Genomic DNA, 15,745 nt, shown 5'->3' with positions numbered 1-15,745 from the left:
GCTTCCCACTTGTTTTGGAATGTCAAAACATGTAGTATTCTAGACCTTTGTTAATCTCCTGCCTATGGCCGGAGGCTACCCTAAGCACTTACTTCTTACGGGCGGAAAGCAGATTCTCCAGGATCTCTGGCAGCAAGCCCTTCCGCACAGATGCCTTCACAAATTGGTCACCCGTCGGGGTTTTAATGAAGTCATCAGGACCCAAGCTGAAATATGAAGGCATGGAATTAGACAGTGAAGACCACACTTTGGTGAGCTTTGCTAATTGCCTTCCTATCATGTTCGCACAGCCAGAGTGGAGAGTGAAATTATTGACAAATATCATACAGATTTTCATTCCAAACAATGGTTCTTTCTATCTTTCAAGTTATATTCACTCTCTCACAATTCTATTCTTTCCTCTTCTAGAACATGGGTGATGAAGAGATTCAGAGAGGGAATTTTGTTAGCTCTCCTCTTCCTTATACTCTTTCTCTGAATTTGCTCTTGCTTGTAATTTTTCATTACTTTTTTCAACTACCTGTCGATCCCATCCAGTAGCACTCAAAGCCCTCTCATAGCAGTCTTGTCCCATCCCATGTCAAGGACATGCATTGCTAGATATATCTTTGCACTCAAATACAATTTTATTGCAGCACATAAAAGGTTAATAGTCAGTATTGAATGCACAATGCTGTTACTTTTTTCACTGATGATATGCCACTGATAAGCCAATTAGTGCACCATAGAAGGTGAAATGGTTATTATAGGAAGACCACGAAGGCAATGTCTGTGCAATATCCTCAATGTTTTCTTCTGTTTTTTGGTGTTTGTTTCACATTTTGGTCCGGGCTTAAAGGGATCTTGTATTAAACCTAAAAGTTAGTGTGAAGAATACTGGTCATTGGTTTCTACCAGGTATGTGATTTTTTAAAGCACAGAGGGGATTACAGTACTCATGCTTTGCGCCAGAGTTGCACAAGCCACTTTACTTTTGTTTTTTTGTGAAGCAACAATTATTGGGCAATTTCTGTCTTGTGGGGAAAGAATGAGCCCAGCTCTATAAGTTGCCATTAAATGCAGTCACACTCATTTGTTCTGATAATGGTTCTGTGCAGTAAGACTGGTCCCAGCACCACAGGGTCCAAACTTCATTTGGACTTTAAAGGGAGTGGGAATAATAGTTGACAGTGTCGTTCCTGGGCCAGATCACAAATACACGTTGCACCTGTGCAAAGGCTCTGAAAGGGAAGGCACTAGTTTCTCTGGAACGTCAGAAGGACATTGATTCCAGGGGCATCACTAGCCAGTTAACTTTGTTGCCCCAGCTGCCTAAGTGATGGAGGAGGACATCATGATGGTAAGGCTTGCCCTAAAATGAGACCCTACTCATAATTCTTCTGAAAATCTGCTTACTACTACATAGCAGTGTTCAGACAATAGGGAGCTGATGCCAGATGTACCAGTTACTTACCTTTCGTAACTATCTTTCAGGTAGCTACTCTAACCACAAAGAATCTGCAGTAAGAAGTATCCCTCAGAAGAACCAATCTCACAAAAAAGCAGGGATGTGGGGATGAAGTCGGTCCCTGGGTTACTTCGCATTAGGCTATACATGGGGCACAGAGGGGGAATCCATCATAGTAAAGTGCTTTAAAATGAAAGACTGTGCTTAAAATGTTTTAGCGCAATTTTGTATGCCACTTACCATAGATGTAGAAGAATCGCAAGTTTATTGAACTGACAGCAAGAAACATGTTGACCCACACGTTCTAACAAGGACACCACCATGCGAGTGATTATCCTCAGGCGAGTGCCTTGTACGTTGTTTTTAGTTAGGGTAGGAGAACCCCAGAATAAAGTTCATCCTTCTAGGTACTGCCAATCCTATTTTAAATCACTCACTGCATCTACAAAGTCCTGGCCCCACACCCGCACTTCACCACACGGCAATTCGAAAGAAGATCTCCGACAATGTGCCCCTATTTTAGGCAGCCCGTTGGGTATTGCACCACCGACTCAACGAGGAGCAGCTGATGAAGCATGACACCTGAAATGGTGTATGAGGGCATTTAGATCCAACATATGGATCCCCATATATGACTCTTCCAGGGTTTAGTGGGACCAAGTCACTCGTGACTCCACCAGCACCTTTTCCAGAGGAACACCATAATCCCATTTTTGAAATATGTTGAGGCCTCCTTTATGCTGGACCTCCCCACTACTGTTTGAGTGGGAAAAAGGCCCCCGTACCCTTTCTTGTTGTTTGGCCACATTGATAATTTTTACAGCACCAGTTTCAAAGCCTTTACAGGCACTTCTAAAGACAAAGTCATGAAGTACTCCAAGGTTTAGCATTGTACCAAGAGGCATTATTGCTCAGCAAAAATGGTGTGCTGTTCTAACAGGTCTGCTTTTACAGCTAAACTGGACGAAGACCCATCAGTCAATTTGTCGGCAAAAAGACTTTGCATCCCTATTTTACTGGGGGTTGCCCCTCTGCCATCTATGACCAGTCCTGGCGTGCACAGTCTTGTGACAGTCTAACAGGAATCATTCCAGTCAACAAATATGGGACAATTGCTGCTGCCTATTGTATTCACTAGAATTGTAAAGTACAGTAAAATCATCATCCACAGTTTCATTCTTCTTAATTTACTTTATTGTATTGCTAGAGGTTTGTATACATGCCATTTTTGTTTTCTTGTATTTTTGGGGAAAATACAGATAAAACCTTTTAATGGCAAGACAAATACACTAAGCTATCCTTTAAATGGCAACTTGTGTATGAATTAATCGCATCAGATGTGTATTAGTAAAGTTTCTTAATAGGTACACCAGACATGGGCAATATTCAGTCTCATTGTTTGCTAAGGGGTACCTTCAGGAAAGCTGGAAGCCTATGTCCATGGTTCCCAGACTGTGGTCCGCAAACCCCCAGGGGTCCATGACACATCCCCAGGATGTTGGCAGGCAGCAGTTTTAAAAGAACTGCAAAGTTCCTTGTATGATCAGCATTTTCTGGTAACAATAAGAGTGACAAGATAACTCCGGTGATTAATGTAACTGCTGGAGAGAGATGTGAGTTGTCCAGTGGCAGCTTTGACTCATCTAAGGTAGCGAAGAGGGTTAATATGCCTGCTGCAAAGAACGTGTACCATGCATTTCAAAATACAATATTTTATGTGCATAGCTCAGTGGGTCTGCTTTTGTCACAGATATTCTGTTGGAACTGTGCAGCTCATAAATTATAATCATAATCTAGCACAGTGAGCTATGAACTGCCATCAAAGAGCTGCATGCAAACTGCATGGTACAAGTTAGTAAATTATGTTTTTTTCTCAGTCTTTCATTATCTTGAAGCTGCTAAAAAAGGTTTATTTGGGTAGAAATACATTCTTTTTTTATTAAAGTCAATGCTAACCACGGTGTTATGTTCTGAATCCTGAGTTTGCGCTTCTCCAGAGCCAGCACTCTTAAAAAATGCATACCAGTATGGATGGCCTGTGAATCCTACACTTTGTAGTCCCCTTTACCTTATGTACTATTTTCTATATACTGATTTACACACTTATGATTCATTGTCTCTGTATGTGTGTGATGTAGAGCGCTCTGACACTCTACATAGGTATGAGAGGTTCTATAAAACAAATGAAATACATGTGACAGAGGGGCTATGGAGAGATAAGAGGCACTGTCGGAGGGTGATAGTGAGGGAATCATTGAAAAGCCTCAACAAAGATTGCCTTAACCTAGCGCACAGTAAGATCATAATTTACTATGCTGTTAAAGATAATGCAATTCAATATATAATGACAAATGTGTTGTGGAACGCACCATTTTCCTGCTAACCCCTTTGTAGTAGTCAGGCTCACTTGGTGTACACCGTACGGGGACTGGTCTGACATTTTCCAGGGCTGCTTTGGGTTTCCAGTCTGGCCCTGGCAGGAGCCTCGTACCGCAAACAAAAAACTTAACATTGAAAAGGTAGCCGCCTAGATGCAGCACCAACATTCCCATAAAAAGTTTTGGTTTGTGCAAATTCTTTCAACATAAAATATTAAAATCTTTAGTAATTAGAGTATTTTTTTGGTGTGCACTTGTTTATTTCTTGCTAATTACTGTTTTAATATTTGAAATTTAAATAATACAAATTGCTTGGAGGTCCAATAGTGACTCAATGCGGGTAATCAGGAGTCAAATGTTTGGGAACCACAGGCCTATGTGATTCAAAACAAGACCACTGTATATTGCACTGTGGGTGGTTCACTTTGAGGGGTCAGGTGTAATAATGAACTTTGCTGTGAACAGTGGAAAATGAGAGACCATCTACTGTGTACGGGTGAAATTACAGAATTGCGTCTTTAGAAGGATTTTAGCTATTAAATTTCTTTTGTTGGCTAATATTTTCCCTCCTGTAATATTTAGAATTCTTTGGGCTAATGGACTATTGAGCTTGTGCTAGAGTGACATTTTACATAGACAATATCCAACTTCTTCTAAGCGCAAGGACCGTATACGGCATTGCAGAATTCTATGCATTAAGCCTTGTGAAAACAGCCCAAAGCGAGCACCTGGGCAGAATTTTGTGTCTGATAAGCATGACATGAAGCCATAGGACAACACTATTTCTTGAATTCCAACGTTTTGCAATCAATAATATTTTCTGTGGCATTTATTGGACATATGTCTTACATAAAATACCAAAGAGCAAATCAGCAACCTTGTCAAGAGATCATACTCCCCTCTGTGCCCTCCTCTCACCCTTTACTTGCAAACTCAGCTTATCCCATTCCAGAATAACAGATGCTCACAGTTGTCAGAATGTCTCAATTACATTACACAGCACTCCTTTACTTTGTAGCTAGATCCGTGCTATTAAAATCCACATACATAAATATATTCATAGTTTGAATATATTTTTAAGGCATAAAAACCAAAATAAGCTTCTTGGTACCTCAAACAGTCCGAAGACAAGAAAGGTACTTTCACAAAAGCATTGTTTTATATGTTTTCCTGTGTGACTGAAGCATTTCTCCTTGGACAGCTACCATAATCTTAAACTACCATGATTTTGGTTATGACCATCTACTCCTGGTTATATGACTAAGCGCTGAAACTATACCAGCAAAGTCTCTTTTAACCCTCCACCCATATTTCTAAATATTTTATCTCTGTACCACATTGAATGGAGAAGAGTGCAAAGAACCTGCTTAGAGCTCCAACTACAGCAAGGCAAATACATGCACTGGACACTTACCCCAGCTTCTCAACTGCACCTGATTGCAGCAGAGTGGTGTAGCACAGGTTGTGAGCCATCATAATTGACGGGTACAGAGAGGAGAAATCTAGTGTGGCGATGGGGACATCATAATACCTGTCAAAACAAGTGTCATTAACCTTTTATCTGGCAGGATAAGGGAAGGAGCAGACTAGAAGGCACAGTGCAACGTCAGTAGGGCCATATTCACAAAGGAGATACCAAAGGTAAATCATCAATCAACCACTAGGAAAATTTAAACAGGATATCATAAAATGATTCAATTCAATTTACGCTTTATTAGATTAAAAAAGTAAATTATAAAAGCACAGTACATTAAAAAGGAATAAAACAACATATTGTGTGTAAGTTTAAAAATCCATTAAAACAAAACATGTATTAACAATAAAAAAGAGGGGTATCAAACTCATTACGTACATATCCATAGCATAAATAAATGTCAAACAATTTAGATATAAGGTGGCTTTGCATGGTTTTCCTGTATCTAACCACCTCTTTCAAGTATTTGGCTATATAATCAGTAAAAATTATGTATCCAACAATTGTAGCTTAAAATGAGTCAAACATCTGGGGGCCTCAGGAGCTGCAGGTGCAGTAATGGGGTCTTGAGGCACTGGGAAAACACAAATGGGCTCCCCAAAGGCATATGGAAACATGCAGAACTACTCACACAGATCATAATACCAGATGTACCCTCCTCACCAAGCCCAATAAGGAAAATGCTCATGCTTGACAGAAATACATGTGGAGCCCAATAGGTCATCCGGAAAGGCATTGGAGTCCTCAGAAACCAGGCATCCAGTAACTGCATTTAAGTCACTGAGTTAGCAGAAACGCCTAACAAGATCTCAAGTAACTGGGAGACTGAGAGCCTTCCGCTCCATAGGAGGATTTCAGTAGGCCTCACAACCTCACTCCAGTGCCGACAGCAATGTCTGGAGGAACCTTCACATTGCAGTAAGGTCCAGTATTAGGCAAAACCTAAAAACCATAGGTGCAGCAGCACACTGGTAGGGTACCTGCCATTGAAACTGTAGAGATTATATGTGTAATCCTCACCCTTTCACAGGCTCGATGACCGTAGCCCCAGTGTAATCTTCACCACTTTGGGGCTTAATTACTGGCATCACTAGGTCCTGCTTCACTGCCTGTAAGCACAGAAACAGAGCAGTGAAATCAATTTCCTCACCTGCCTCATGGAGAATGAAGCAACCCATGGTTCCCGAAGTATCCTACCTCCTCAGATTCCTATCCCAATGTCCCTTGTCTGTTCTATTACTCGTTCTGTCATCTGTGCCAATCCTCTTCCTTCTGCCCGTATCCTGATCATTACTCCTCCATTATCCTACCAGTTTACCAATTCCATCTCTCTTCCCCAAGTCGCTCATGCTCAGACGCTCGCTCAGCACCCCATCCTCCATCTAGGAACCAGTCAACACACAAATGCCCCACCTTCCATGGCTGACCCCATCCACTAATTTTCCTCAAATATCCACCCAATTCGTCCTTTTATAGCTCCCTAATTTGCTTTACCCTTCGAAACTCACCTAATAATCTAAATTTTAATCCATTCTCACTCCTACCTCCTTTCTACCTTTCATCAACAAAGTTTTTGACCATCCTGCCCAGCATGTAGCTTTGCTATTTTGGCACCTCTCTTGTGTCCTCATTCTTCTCACATACTCACCTGTCTCAACAGCTGTGACACCACCTTGATCTGCTGCCCCCTGGACAGCAAGTAGCTGAGAGGGACCCCAGTCACTCTGGCCATCTCCATGTAGTTAATGACGCACATAAGCTTCTCCAGCAGTCGCAAGGGCAGGTAGGCATCCTTGAGGCAGTACACGGCCAGCCGCCGGCGTGTCTGCTCATTACCATTCTGCAAGGAGCCAAGACAACCTCAGTTAGGGAGATAATCGAAGCCGACCACGCAGTCAACACATGATGACAAAAAACCTGAAAACTTCTGCCATCTAGATTTCTTTACATAGAATTATAGCCTTCGAATCCCCGACAACACATCCTCATTGAGTGTGCTGCGACCACTGATCTGTCATCTGGCTGTAGACCTGTTAAATGAATCTTCTAACGGGCACAGCTACTCCAAGGAGTGTTTCGGCGCGGGTAAAACTGTGCCTCTACCCAATTACATTTGACAGAACCCCTCCGTCCCTCTCTGCCTTCCCAATATAAGCATAAACACAAAAGTTCCTGCTAGCAACACAACATGCACCTCTACTTGTGGCCCACACAAAGGTCTGCCGATGCCCGTAAATACAGACTAGGTCTCCAGTTTCATATGTATAAGCCGGCTCTCAATTAATCAAGCCTCATTAACACAGTGCCAGAAAATGTTTTTACAGATGTGCCCTTCAAAAAAGAACCAAGGCCTACAAACTCATAGGCAGTACCTTTTAATGAAGGCTGAAAATGAAACTCTGACATCCTAATAGCTAAAAATAATATAGAATATTGTGAGCTGGTGTAAGAGGTACAGGATAAGGACTGACCAGCTACGAAGGGGGAAAGCGAGAGCTAAAAGTACAGGCTTCACTGATCTAAGATGGCAATAAGTGTTAGAATTTAATTTATTGGTGTTTTCAAACACTAAAACAATTGCTAGGCACCTAGGATAAGATCAGTCTACAGTGTTGGGTATAACATGCAGCTGATTTTTTAAATGTTGCCAAGAACCATCGAAGCATCACAGGCAAGCAAATAAGATTGAGGATCTCAAGAGAGGCTTGCGCGCCAGTAGGAGAAGGCAGAGTGCCTGAATCAGTTTACCTTTTATTTGCTGTTTCAAAGCACTGAAAAAGCCTAAACCCCCAGAAATAGACTTCCACTGAGTAATGTTTTTAAAATTATAACTTCCAAATTTTGATTATTGGAAATATTTTTAAACTGGTATATAGTTCCCCTCGGTGCATTTCCAGGTGCCTTAACTTAGTTCACTGTCCTCACATCCGGACTATTAGAAATGCCGTAAGCCACTCGGTCGTTCATTTAGGAAGAAAAAAGAGCAAATATGGAGGACAGTGCCAGACATCTGATCCATGAGTTATCTTGCTGTGAAAGTTACTTCCTCCCATAATTTTAGACACTATGTATTTGGACTTCACAAAAATTGTATTGCCTTCCAAAATGAGAGTCATGACATTTCAGATTTCATCCCACAGATTTGTAATTGAAGTACTATTAAGCAGTGAGATGTACAATGGCAAGGATTTGACATGTAGATATGGGAGCCTGTAAAAATCAATTGAAGGCTGGGTGAATGTGTATAGGAGTAAGTGGTGAGCTTCATATCTCAGGCGACTTGCAATCTGGCAGCTTCCTTTTGGGGGATGTCAGGAGGGAAGTGGGGGACCTAAACACAGTGCGGTCCTCAGCTGCATGGATGCGAAAACGATCATACTCTGTACTGAGGCAGGGATTACTAACATTTTCCCCCCTATGTCAACACTAAGCGCAGAAATTTGTGCCCGCCCCTCTCCACCAGCATGCTTAGGTATCATTAACAACAGCGGCAGAAATACCTGCAGATCTGTTATGATGGAGTGTTGCACATCTTCCTTTTGCTCCTGTAGGAAGTGGTAGCTCACTGCATTTAGCGTGTATGAGCGCAGCTTGTAATCCCGCAGCAGAACCTTCGAGAAGAGAGAAACAAAAGTGATTGAAAAGATTAGGGTGAAAATATAGTACAAGAGGAGAACAAGAGCTGCAAGACTAAAGAGAAAAGAAGACTGCACAGTAGCTAATTATAGAGAATGATATAGTGACAGAAGAAAAACAAATGGGATAGAGAAAAGGGGGGAGAGTGAGCGCGAGGACAGGATGAAGAGAAAGTGAGGGACCTATGATGGTACAGAGTGGAAAAGAACAAGTTACTTTCCCTCGGCAATGCTCTTTCTGGTGGCTACCACTTTAGGAGGGCCTCCTGTCACAGCAGCAAGGCAGAGAACTCCACCGACCCTGTGGTATCATCCCCCTTTGATGTGCCGCCTGAGGTGTTGGAAGCCACTCCATGAAATCAATTTATGTTGGGCGCCTGGACAAGATTTCACACTGGTGTGAGGCCTGGACCACTGACTTCACAGGCAATGATGTTGGGCGTCCTTTTGTTTGAATGGTCTTTAGCCCAACAAGGTCATGCACTGGTCGAGGAAGCTGGGTTTCTGTTGCAGTAACCCCCCACCCTCCTTTCCCAGATTGCTGATGCACTTTGACTTGATGTGCCCTGGGTCCCTGCCAATCAGGTTTCCAGTGCCTGTGTTCTTTCCCAAAGCTGTACCTTTGTACCCCCAATTGACACTTCTCTGGCCACATGTAAGTCTCTTCTAAAAGGTACCATGGGTACCAAGGGAACTGTGACCAGGGAAGGTATTGTGCCACCCTTCGAGCTCCTGTACCTTAAACACACACACTACCATTGCAGGCTGTGTGTTTTGGTGTAGGAAAAAGCTAGGAGTCGACATGGCATACACACCTGTGTCAAAAAAATGTATTGCAACCTGCACACCTGGCTAAAGTGAATATAACTAAGTTTTAACGATAACAGTTTTAAACCATGCGTGCTGCTGTGACTTGAGGGCTCTGCCTGTGACCCTGCGAACAGAAATACTAAGGTACAGTATACAGAGAATCTCTGTTCCTTCTCACAGTGCACAGCCAAATGTCCCTAAGGTTTCTATAATCATGTACAAATTTCAAAACATTTACAAAAAAAATACCAAATTGCACAGGTTTGTAGATTAGTAATCAATGATTGCATAGTTTCTTTTATATTAAGCAACCTGTATCAAATGAACTTGAAACTAATGATTCATATGCATTACAGTGCTTGTTGACATTCACAAGATTCACAATGTGTTTAAAATCAAAACCACCAAACTGAAGCAACCCAAATGCATTTTGGGTTGAATAACCCTTCTTCAGGGTAAAAAAATGAATGCGAAGAGTAATGTAGTAATGCCAAGATATGTATCAGTCTTCAGTCGCCTCCTGCCGGAACAATAAATGAAATAATAGAAACAAAGTATCAGTGAATGTAAACTGTGTACCATCGGAGATTCTCCGTATCCATTACCTTAATACATACCTGTGTGCCATGCCTGCAACCCACTGCCTATGGTATAGGTAAGACACTATTCCACTTGTGAGGGTACAGTTGCATGAGCACTGTACACCTACAGTGTCTAAGTACATTCTTAAACATTGTAAGTGCAGTAAAGCCATAGAAGAGTATATGGTGCTGGGGATTTGTCATTACGAACTCCACAGCACCATAATGGCTTTACTGAATTCTGGGAAGTTTGGTGTCAAACATCTCAGCATAATAAACCCACACTGATGCCAGTGTGAGATTTATTATACGATGCACTCCTCTTCGAGATGCCCCTTGTAAAACGACCAGCCTCTAGTGGGTTCCCTGACTGGTAAACACCAGCCTGCAACCACAAAACATGTTTCTGGACCCCTGAGGTGGGAGCTTTCGCTTCCTGATCCCAGAAACAAAGCATTTCCTGGGCGAGGTGAAGCCCACACTTCAGTACCCGCCATGTTGCAGATGGCAGGCACTCTACTATCAGGATTAGGGATTGTGCCCACTCCACCACGTGGGGTGAGCACACTAAGTGTGTAATCACCCTAAGGTCAGTAACCTACTGGCTACTGACCTCAAGACTCTTAAAACGCCCTCTAAATACAGTATTTAGGGGCAGCTCTGAAACAAGAAGGCAGATTCACGCAACCTACGAAGAAGGACGAAATAAGGCGCCCAGCAGAGGAGACTGCAGAAAATACCTGACTATGCCACAGCCCTACTGGCCCGTCTGCAGTTTCCAGAGATCCTGAGCCAAAAGTCGCCTTGTCCTGCAGCCAGTGACCTCCAGATCCCCTGGGAGGATTGACTGCCTTCCACAAAGACCGGATGTCTTGTGAACAGCAGCTCTGTTCAAACGAAACACCAAAGAAATACTCCGAGCCTGCTGAAGTCAAAGAAACCAGATGTCTGAAACCACCATTGCACCCGACGACTATGGATCGAATCAGAGTGGCTCACCGGTCCCAGCGAAGTCACTCAACGCTCCAGAGACCGAGTTCATTGTGGGTTGACCCTTCCATGACTCCCTGACCTTGCCTGCAGCCTCTCAACAGAGACCCCCCCGAGCCACTCTGTGCCCTGGAGAAGAGGACCGGAGGTGCACCTACATCCCCAAGCCCTCCAACCTACCTGCCCAGCTGTTGGTTTCTCCCGGAAGACTTCCTTGACCGAGGCTGCAGTCAAAATCCCAAACCGGCAACTTCCATTAAAAACAAGACACCTGATGCCAAAACAGCACCTAGCACCCGCCCCATATGCCACTTTGGGAGCACCTTGGGTGCTGAATCAGATCCCCCTTTGCCCTGAGCCTAAATCCAGGAGCTTTGCTCCACCAACCTTGTTGTCTGCTCGTGAGCAGCCACTGACCAGAGGCTCCCTATCCCCCTTTGGATAACATTTGGCCTCAGCACTCTGCACCCAGCTGCCCTAGTGCCACTGAGGGTGCTTTGAGAGTGCATCTCCGACCCTGCGGGAACCCTGGTTCTAACCCCAGAAGACCAACTCCTAAGGACTAACATTTCTCATGTGTACGCCTTCACAAGACTATACATAGCTGCTCCATTGGCCTCCTCACCTTCAAGACTGTTTTCCTCAAGGCTTTTACGCTAGCATAGAGTATGAGTGAACAACAGGCAATGTGAATGGATTTTCCCTTGACCATGTTTTTCCCTGACAAATTGGTGTTGAGGAGACGGGCAGCCTACTTACCAAAACTCATGACCCCTCCCCATATTAGGCAATACATCACTCGACCAATGCTCAGTGGTCTCCTTAACCTCTCAGAAGACCATGAGGGGCTTCATTAGTAAGACCTCAAAGGTGCTTTAAGCTTCTACATAGTACTGAGGACCAATGAGTGGACAATCGACTTTTTGTGGGGTTCTCAAGAGCAAAGAAAGGGATGGCTGTAGATGAAATGAAATGTTGAGGTGAATAGTCCAGTGCATGAAAATCTGCCACGCACTGACCAAGTCCAGCCTCGTAAAGTCTGAGAACCCATTGCACCAGGGCCAAGGTTGGTACTACTGCACTGGCACAGGGTTCAAATCTACCAAGCTGCGAGCTGGGCATCACTACTGTTTTGGCAGTCTGATCCGGCAGAAAGGACACTTCACCGACTCAGGTCTGCAACACACCATAAACCCTCTACTTTCACGAGATATTGCTTTGTATCTTTTCTAAGTTGACAAATCTGTGGTTAGAAGTATCCAGCAGAAATACAGGTTACTTATCTTCGGCAATGCTTTTTGTATCAGATACCCTGACAGCAGAATCCTCCCTGCCCTCCCACCTCCTAGTTCTGTGGAGAAGGCTTCTATTTTTAAAAAGGTCCTAAACTGTTGATCAGCACACTATTACCAACAATTATTTATGATCTGCATCGGAATGTGTAGAAAGGGAAAAGGCAAGATACGGACGTCAGCGCTTATGGGTGGTTCCGTGACATCGGGGCTGTTTGGAGTAGCGCAGAGCAGCACAGCACTGCTACGAAAAATCTACGCACCCAGTCTGGTGCCTAAGGGACATTCTGAGGTGAGGAATCTCTGGAGAGAATGCATCAGAAATTAAAAATAGACAAAAATGGAGAGGTAGTGTGAGTAAGAGCAGTTGAATGGAGAAGCATGAGAGACATAGGTGGCTCTGATTACCTCAGTAACACAGCACACTAGTGATTTACCTTTTGCAAACTCCCCACCTTAGAAAATGTCAGTGCAGATAGACCTGCTGCATGGAAGAAGAGGTAGTTATATTCAGGTCAGAGAGCCCAGAATGCTACAATTCTTCAGCTCCAAACGTTGCAAGAGGATTTTGATATACAACTCTTAATAGTAGGTGCTAAACACACCTAGTAGCATTTGTGGGTTCAGGGATGTATGTGCAAAGCGAGACAGCTTCTACCTTTCTTAGACAAGGTATAAGGGGTCCATGACCTTGACTTTCTGCGGCAATGAAACTGCAGCAAGGAGTCTGCTTCATACCATATCTAAGTATCTGCTTTTACTCTCTGTAGCCTCACTTTTCAGTGACTCTGGGCTAAACGATCCTTGCTTGTTGCGGTCACCACTTTATGAGTCAATAAGGGTTTTTCTTAATAATCAAATGTATTATAACATGGTTTAACAAAACTTAATCTTGCAGCTTGTTCATCATCTGACTCAACAGTGGAGAGGAGCCATGAGTCTCCTTTTTGTTTCGAGGGTAACCGCAAACAAGAACAGAAAGGGAGAAAGATTATGCTTGTCAGGGGAGTAAAAGGCCAGGTCTGTGGCAGGTAACCTGACTTAACAAGTATTAAACAAATAGGTTCCAAGTTCTGAATTTTACACAAAGCTTATCTTTCCTTCCTTAGTTTAGGTCCAGCTTCAGGATATCAAAATGTTATCCCAGGAGACTAGGGAGAAAATGAATTCTGCACCAAACAGCAACAGGGTCAGTCAACTAGGAATCAAATAAAACAAGCTATGTGCCAGGTTTCTCCTCATATAAGGTATTTTGTTAAATGATGCTGTTTTTATTCTTTTGGTCTCTTTAACTTCTGCTTGCTCTTCTAACTATTCTTTTCTCCTGAACAACTGCACTAGTCTGGAAACATCATTCATTTGTACATAATTATACTGCCAAAATCACGTATTGCTATTCACCCTTAAGACGCACATTTTATCCAGCTAAGACAATTAAGCTGTAGTATCTCAGTGGCGGTAGTAAGCTGCTATCGGGCATATTGGTGCAATCAAAAGGTTGGATTCTAGAACTCTCGGGTTACAGTACTAGCCATAATCTGTAACAGTCAGACCCTAGTTATGTCTATAGGTCAGAAGCAGCAGATCGTAGAAGGATAGAGCAACGTCAGGTCAGTAAACTAAGCCAATTATCATCATGTGTAGTACCTGCAGGAGGTCGAACTGCACACGCCCCTCAGTGTTTATTACTTTATTCTCACGACGCCCCATCTGCTTGGACTGGAAGGCAGAGTCCCGGATCACTGACTTCATGGACCGAATTCGCCCCAGATAGGGGAACGTGGAGACCTGCAAAGACGGGAGCCATGAGAGCAGGAAAGACATGCACACTGACAACCAACAAGACACACATGGCACCACCAGTCAACCAACAGTACACCTGGCAGAACTGGCATGCTAAACTGAAAACACATAGCTCAGCATGTTATCATGTTAACCAGCACATCACTGTAAGACAAAATGGATACATGGTAAAGTGAGCTTACAGTACCGCCCTTAACACCACCAACCAACTCTAGTGCACACGCACTAAATCTATCAAAGCATCATACAATGAACAACCAGTGAATACTAGCTGACTCAACCCCAAACTTTGGAACACGCTCCCCCATAGAATTAAGATGCCTAAACAATGAATCACAGTTCAGAAAATGTCCAGAAGCAACACTAGGTCTTAGCCAGCACTGGGAAGCCTACGGGTAGCCATGCTTTAAAAATCCACATTGCATAGCCACCTCCACCCAGTACAAATGATACTTCCATCGAACACCAGTACATATGCTGCTTCCAGCCAACAGCTTCATACATGGAACCTCTGCATAACACCAGCATACTTGGAGCTAGGGTCACCCCCCCCCCCCTTACTCATTATCATAACAAACACTGTTTCCAGTGACAAGCATTCAATGTAATGCATTCTAGGTGTTCTAGCCTTTGTTTGTTTCCACAGAGCTAATTAGACTAACTTAACTGGTAGCAATAATTTATAGACGAAAAGCCCAGGACTGGAAATACACATATGGGCACCTCCACTCAACACCAACACACATAGGTATGCCCGACAACTGATCTTATACTGAAGTGTCAATTAACACACTGGACCTGAAACCAGCACACCAGCATTGCCAGGCAACACCATTATCAGCACCAATACCAGCACACAGAGAACTGTGGGCCAGCCACCCACCTCACAACACCCCAGCACCAGATCACAGAACAATTGCAGGCAATAACACACTGCACAGTTCCAGGTAACACCGGCACACACTGCCCTTCATTACAACATGAGACACAGGACACCTAGACTAACCAACAGAATACATGTCAAATCTACCCACATCCATTGTCAGCTAACAGCAACACACACTACAGTATCAGCATGACTTCAAAGTCAGCAAACAGCACCTACCTCCCCTTCTACCAGCAAAGCCACATAAAGTTCATTTTGGCAGCCATGGGACCCATCTACCCGAGAGAGAGAATTGGTACCCACCTCCTCTCTAATCAGCAATGGCAATCAAGTCCCAGTCGCAAGTGCTAATATTCATGTCCCATGCAGCCAACACTAGCAACCTCCTCGGCTCCAGCCACGCAAACAAAACCATCAACAGAAGACCCAATAATCAGCCAAGTAACAGA

At 43.5% G+C, this 15,745-nt stretch overlaps 1 protein-coding gene across 1 annotated transcript in view; it reads right to left on the bottom strand.

Moving 5' to 3' along the window:
• The window catches only part of LOC147661120 (DNA polymerase delta catalytic subunit-like), a gene marked incomplete at its 5' end in the record, with an annotated part of 48,292 nt that overhangs the window by 17,899 nt on the left and 14,648 nt on the right, over positions 1-15,745 (bottom strand). The window contains 6 exons of the mRNA XM_086951317.1: positions 93-206; positions 5,240-5,356; positions 6,320-6,408; positions 6,948-7,139; positions 8,800-8,910; positions 14,255-14,395. Coding sequence (XP_086807443.1) covers positions 93-206; positions 5,240-5,356; positions 6,320-6,408; positions 6,948-7,139; positions 8,800-8,910; positions 14,255-14,395 — 764 coding nt within the window. The remainder of the gene's footprint in view (positions 1-92; positions 207-5,239; positions 5,357-6,319; positions 6,409-6,947; positions 7,140-8,799; positions 8,911-14,254; positions 14,396-15,745) is intronic.

This window comes from Lissotriton vulgaris, unplaced genomic scaffold (genome assembly GCF_964263255.1).
Source record: "Lissotriton vulgaris unplaced genomic scaffold, aLisVul1.2 SCAFFOLD_6981, whole genome shotgun sequence".
NCBI lineage: Eukaryota > Metazoa > Chordata > Amphibia > Caudata > Salamandridae > Lissotriton > Lissotriton vulgaris.
The sequence above is the reverse complement of the archived record's forward strand: the minus strand, read 5'-3'. Positions and strand labels throughout refer to the sequence as shown.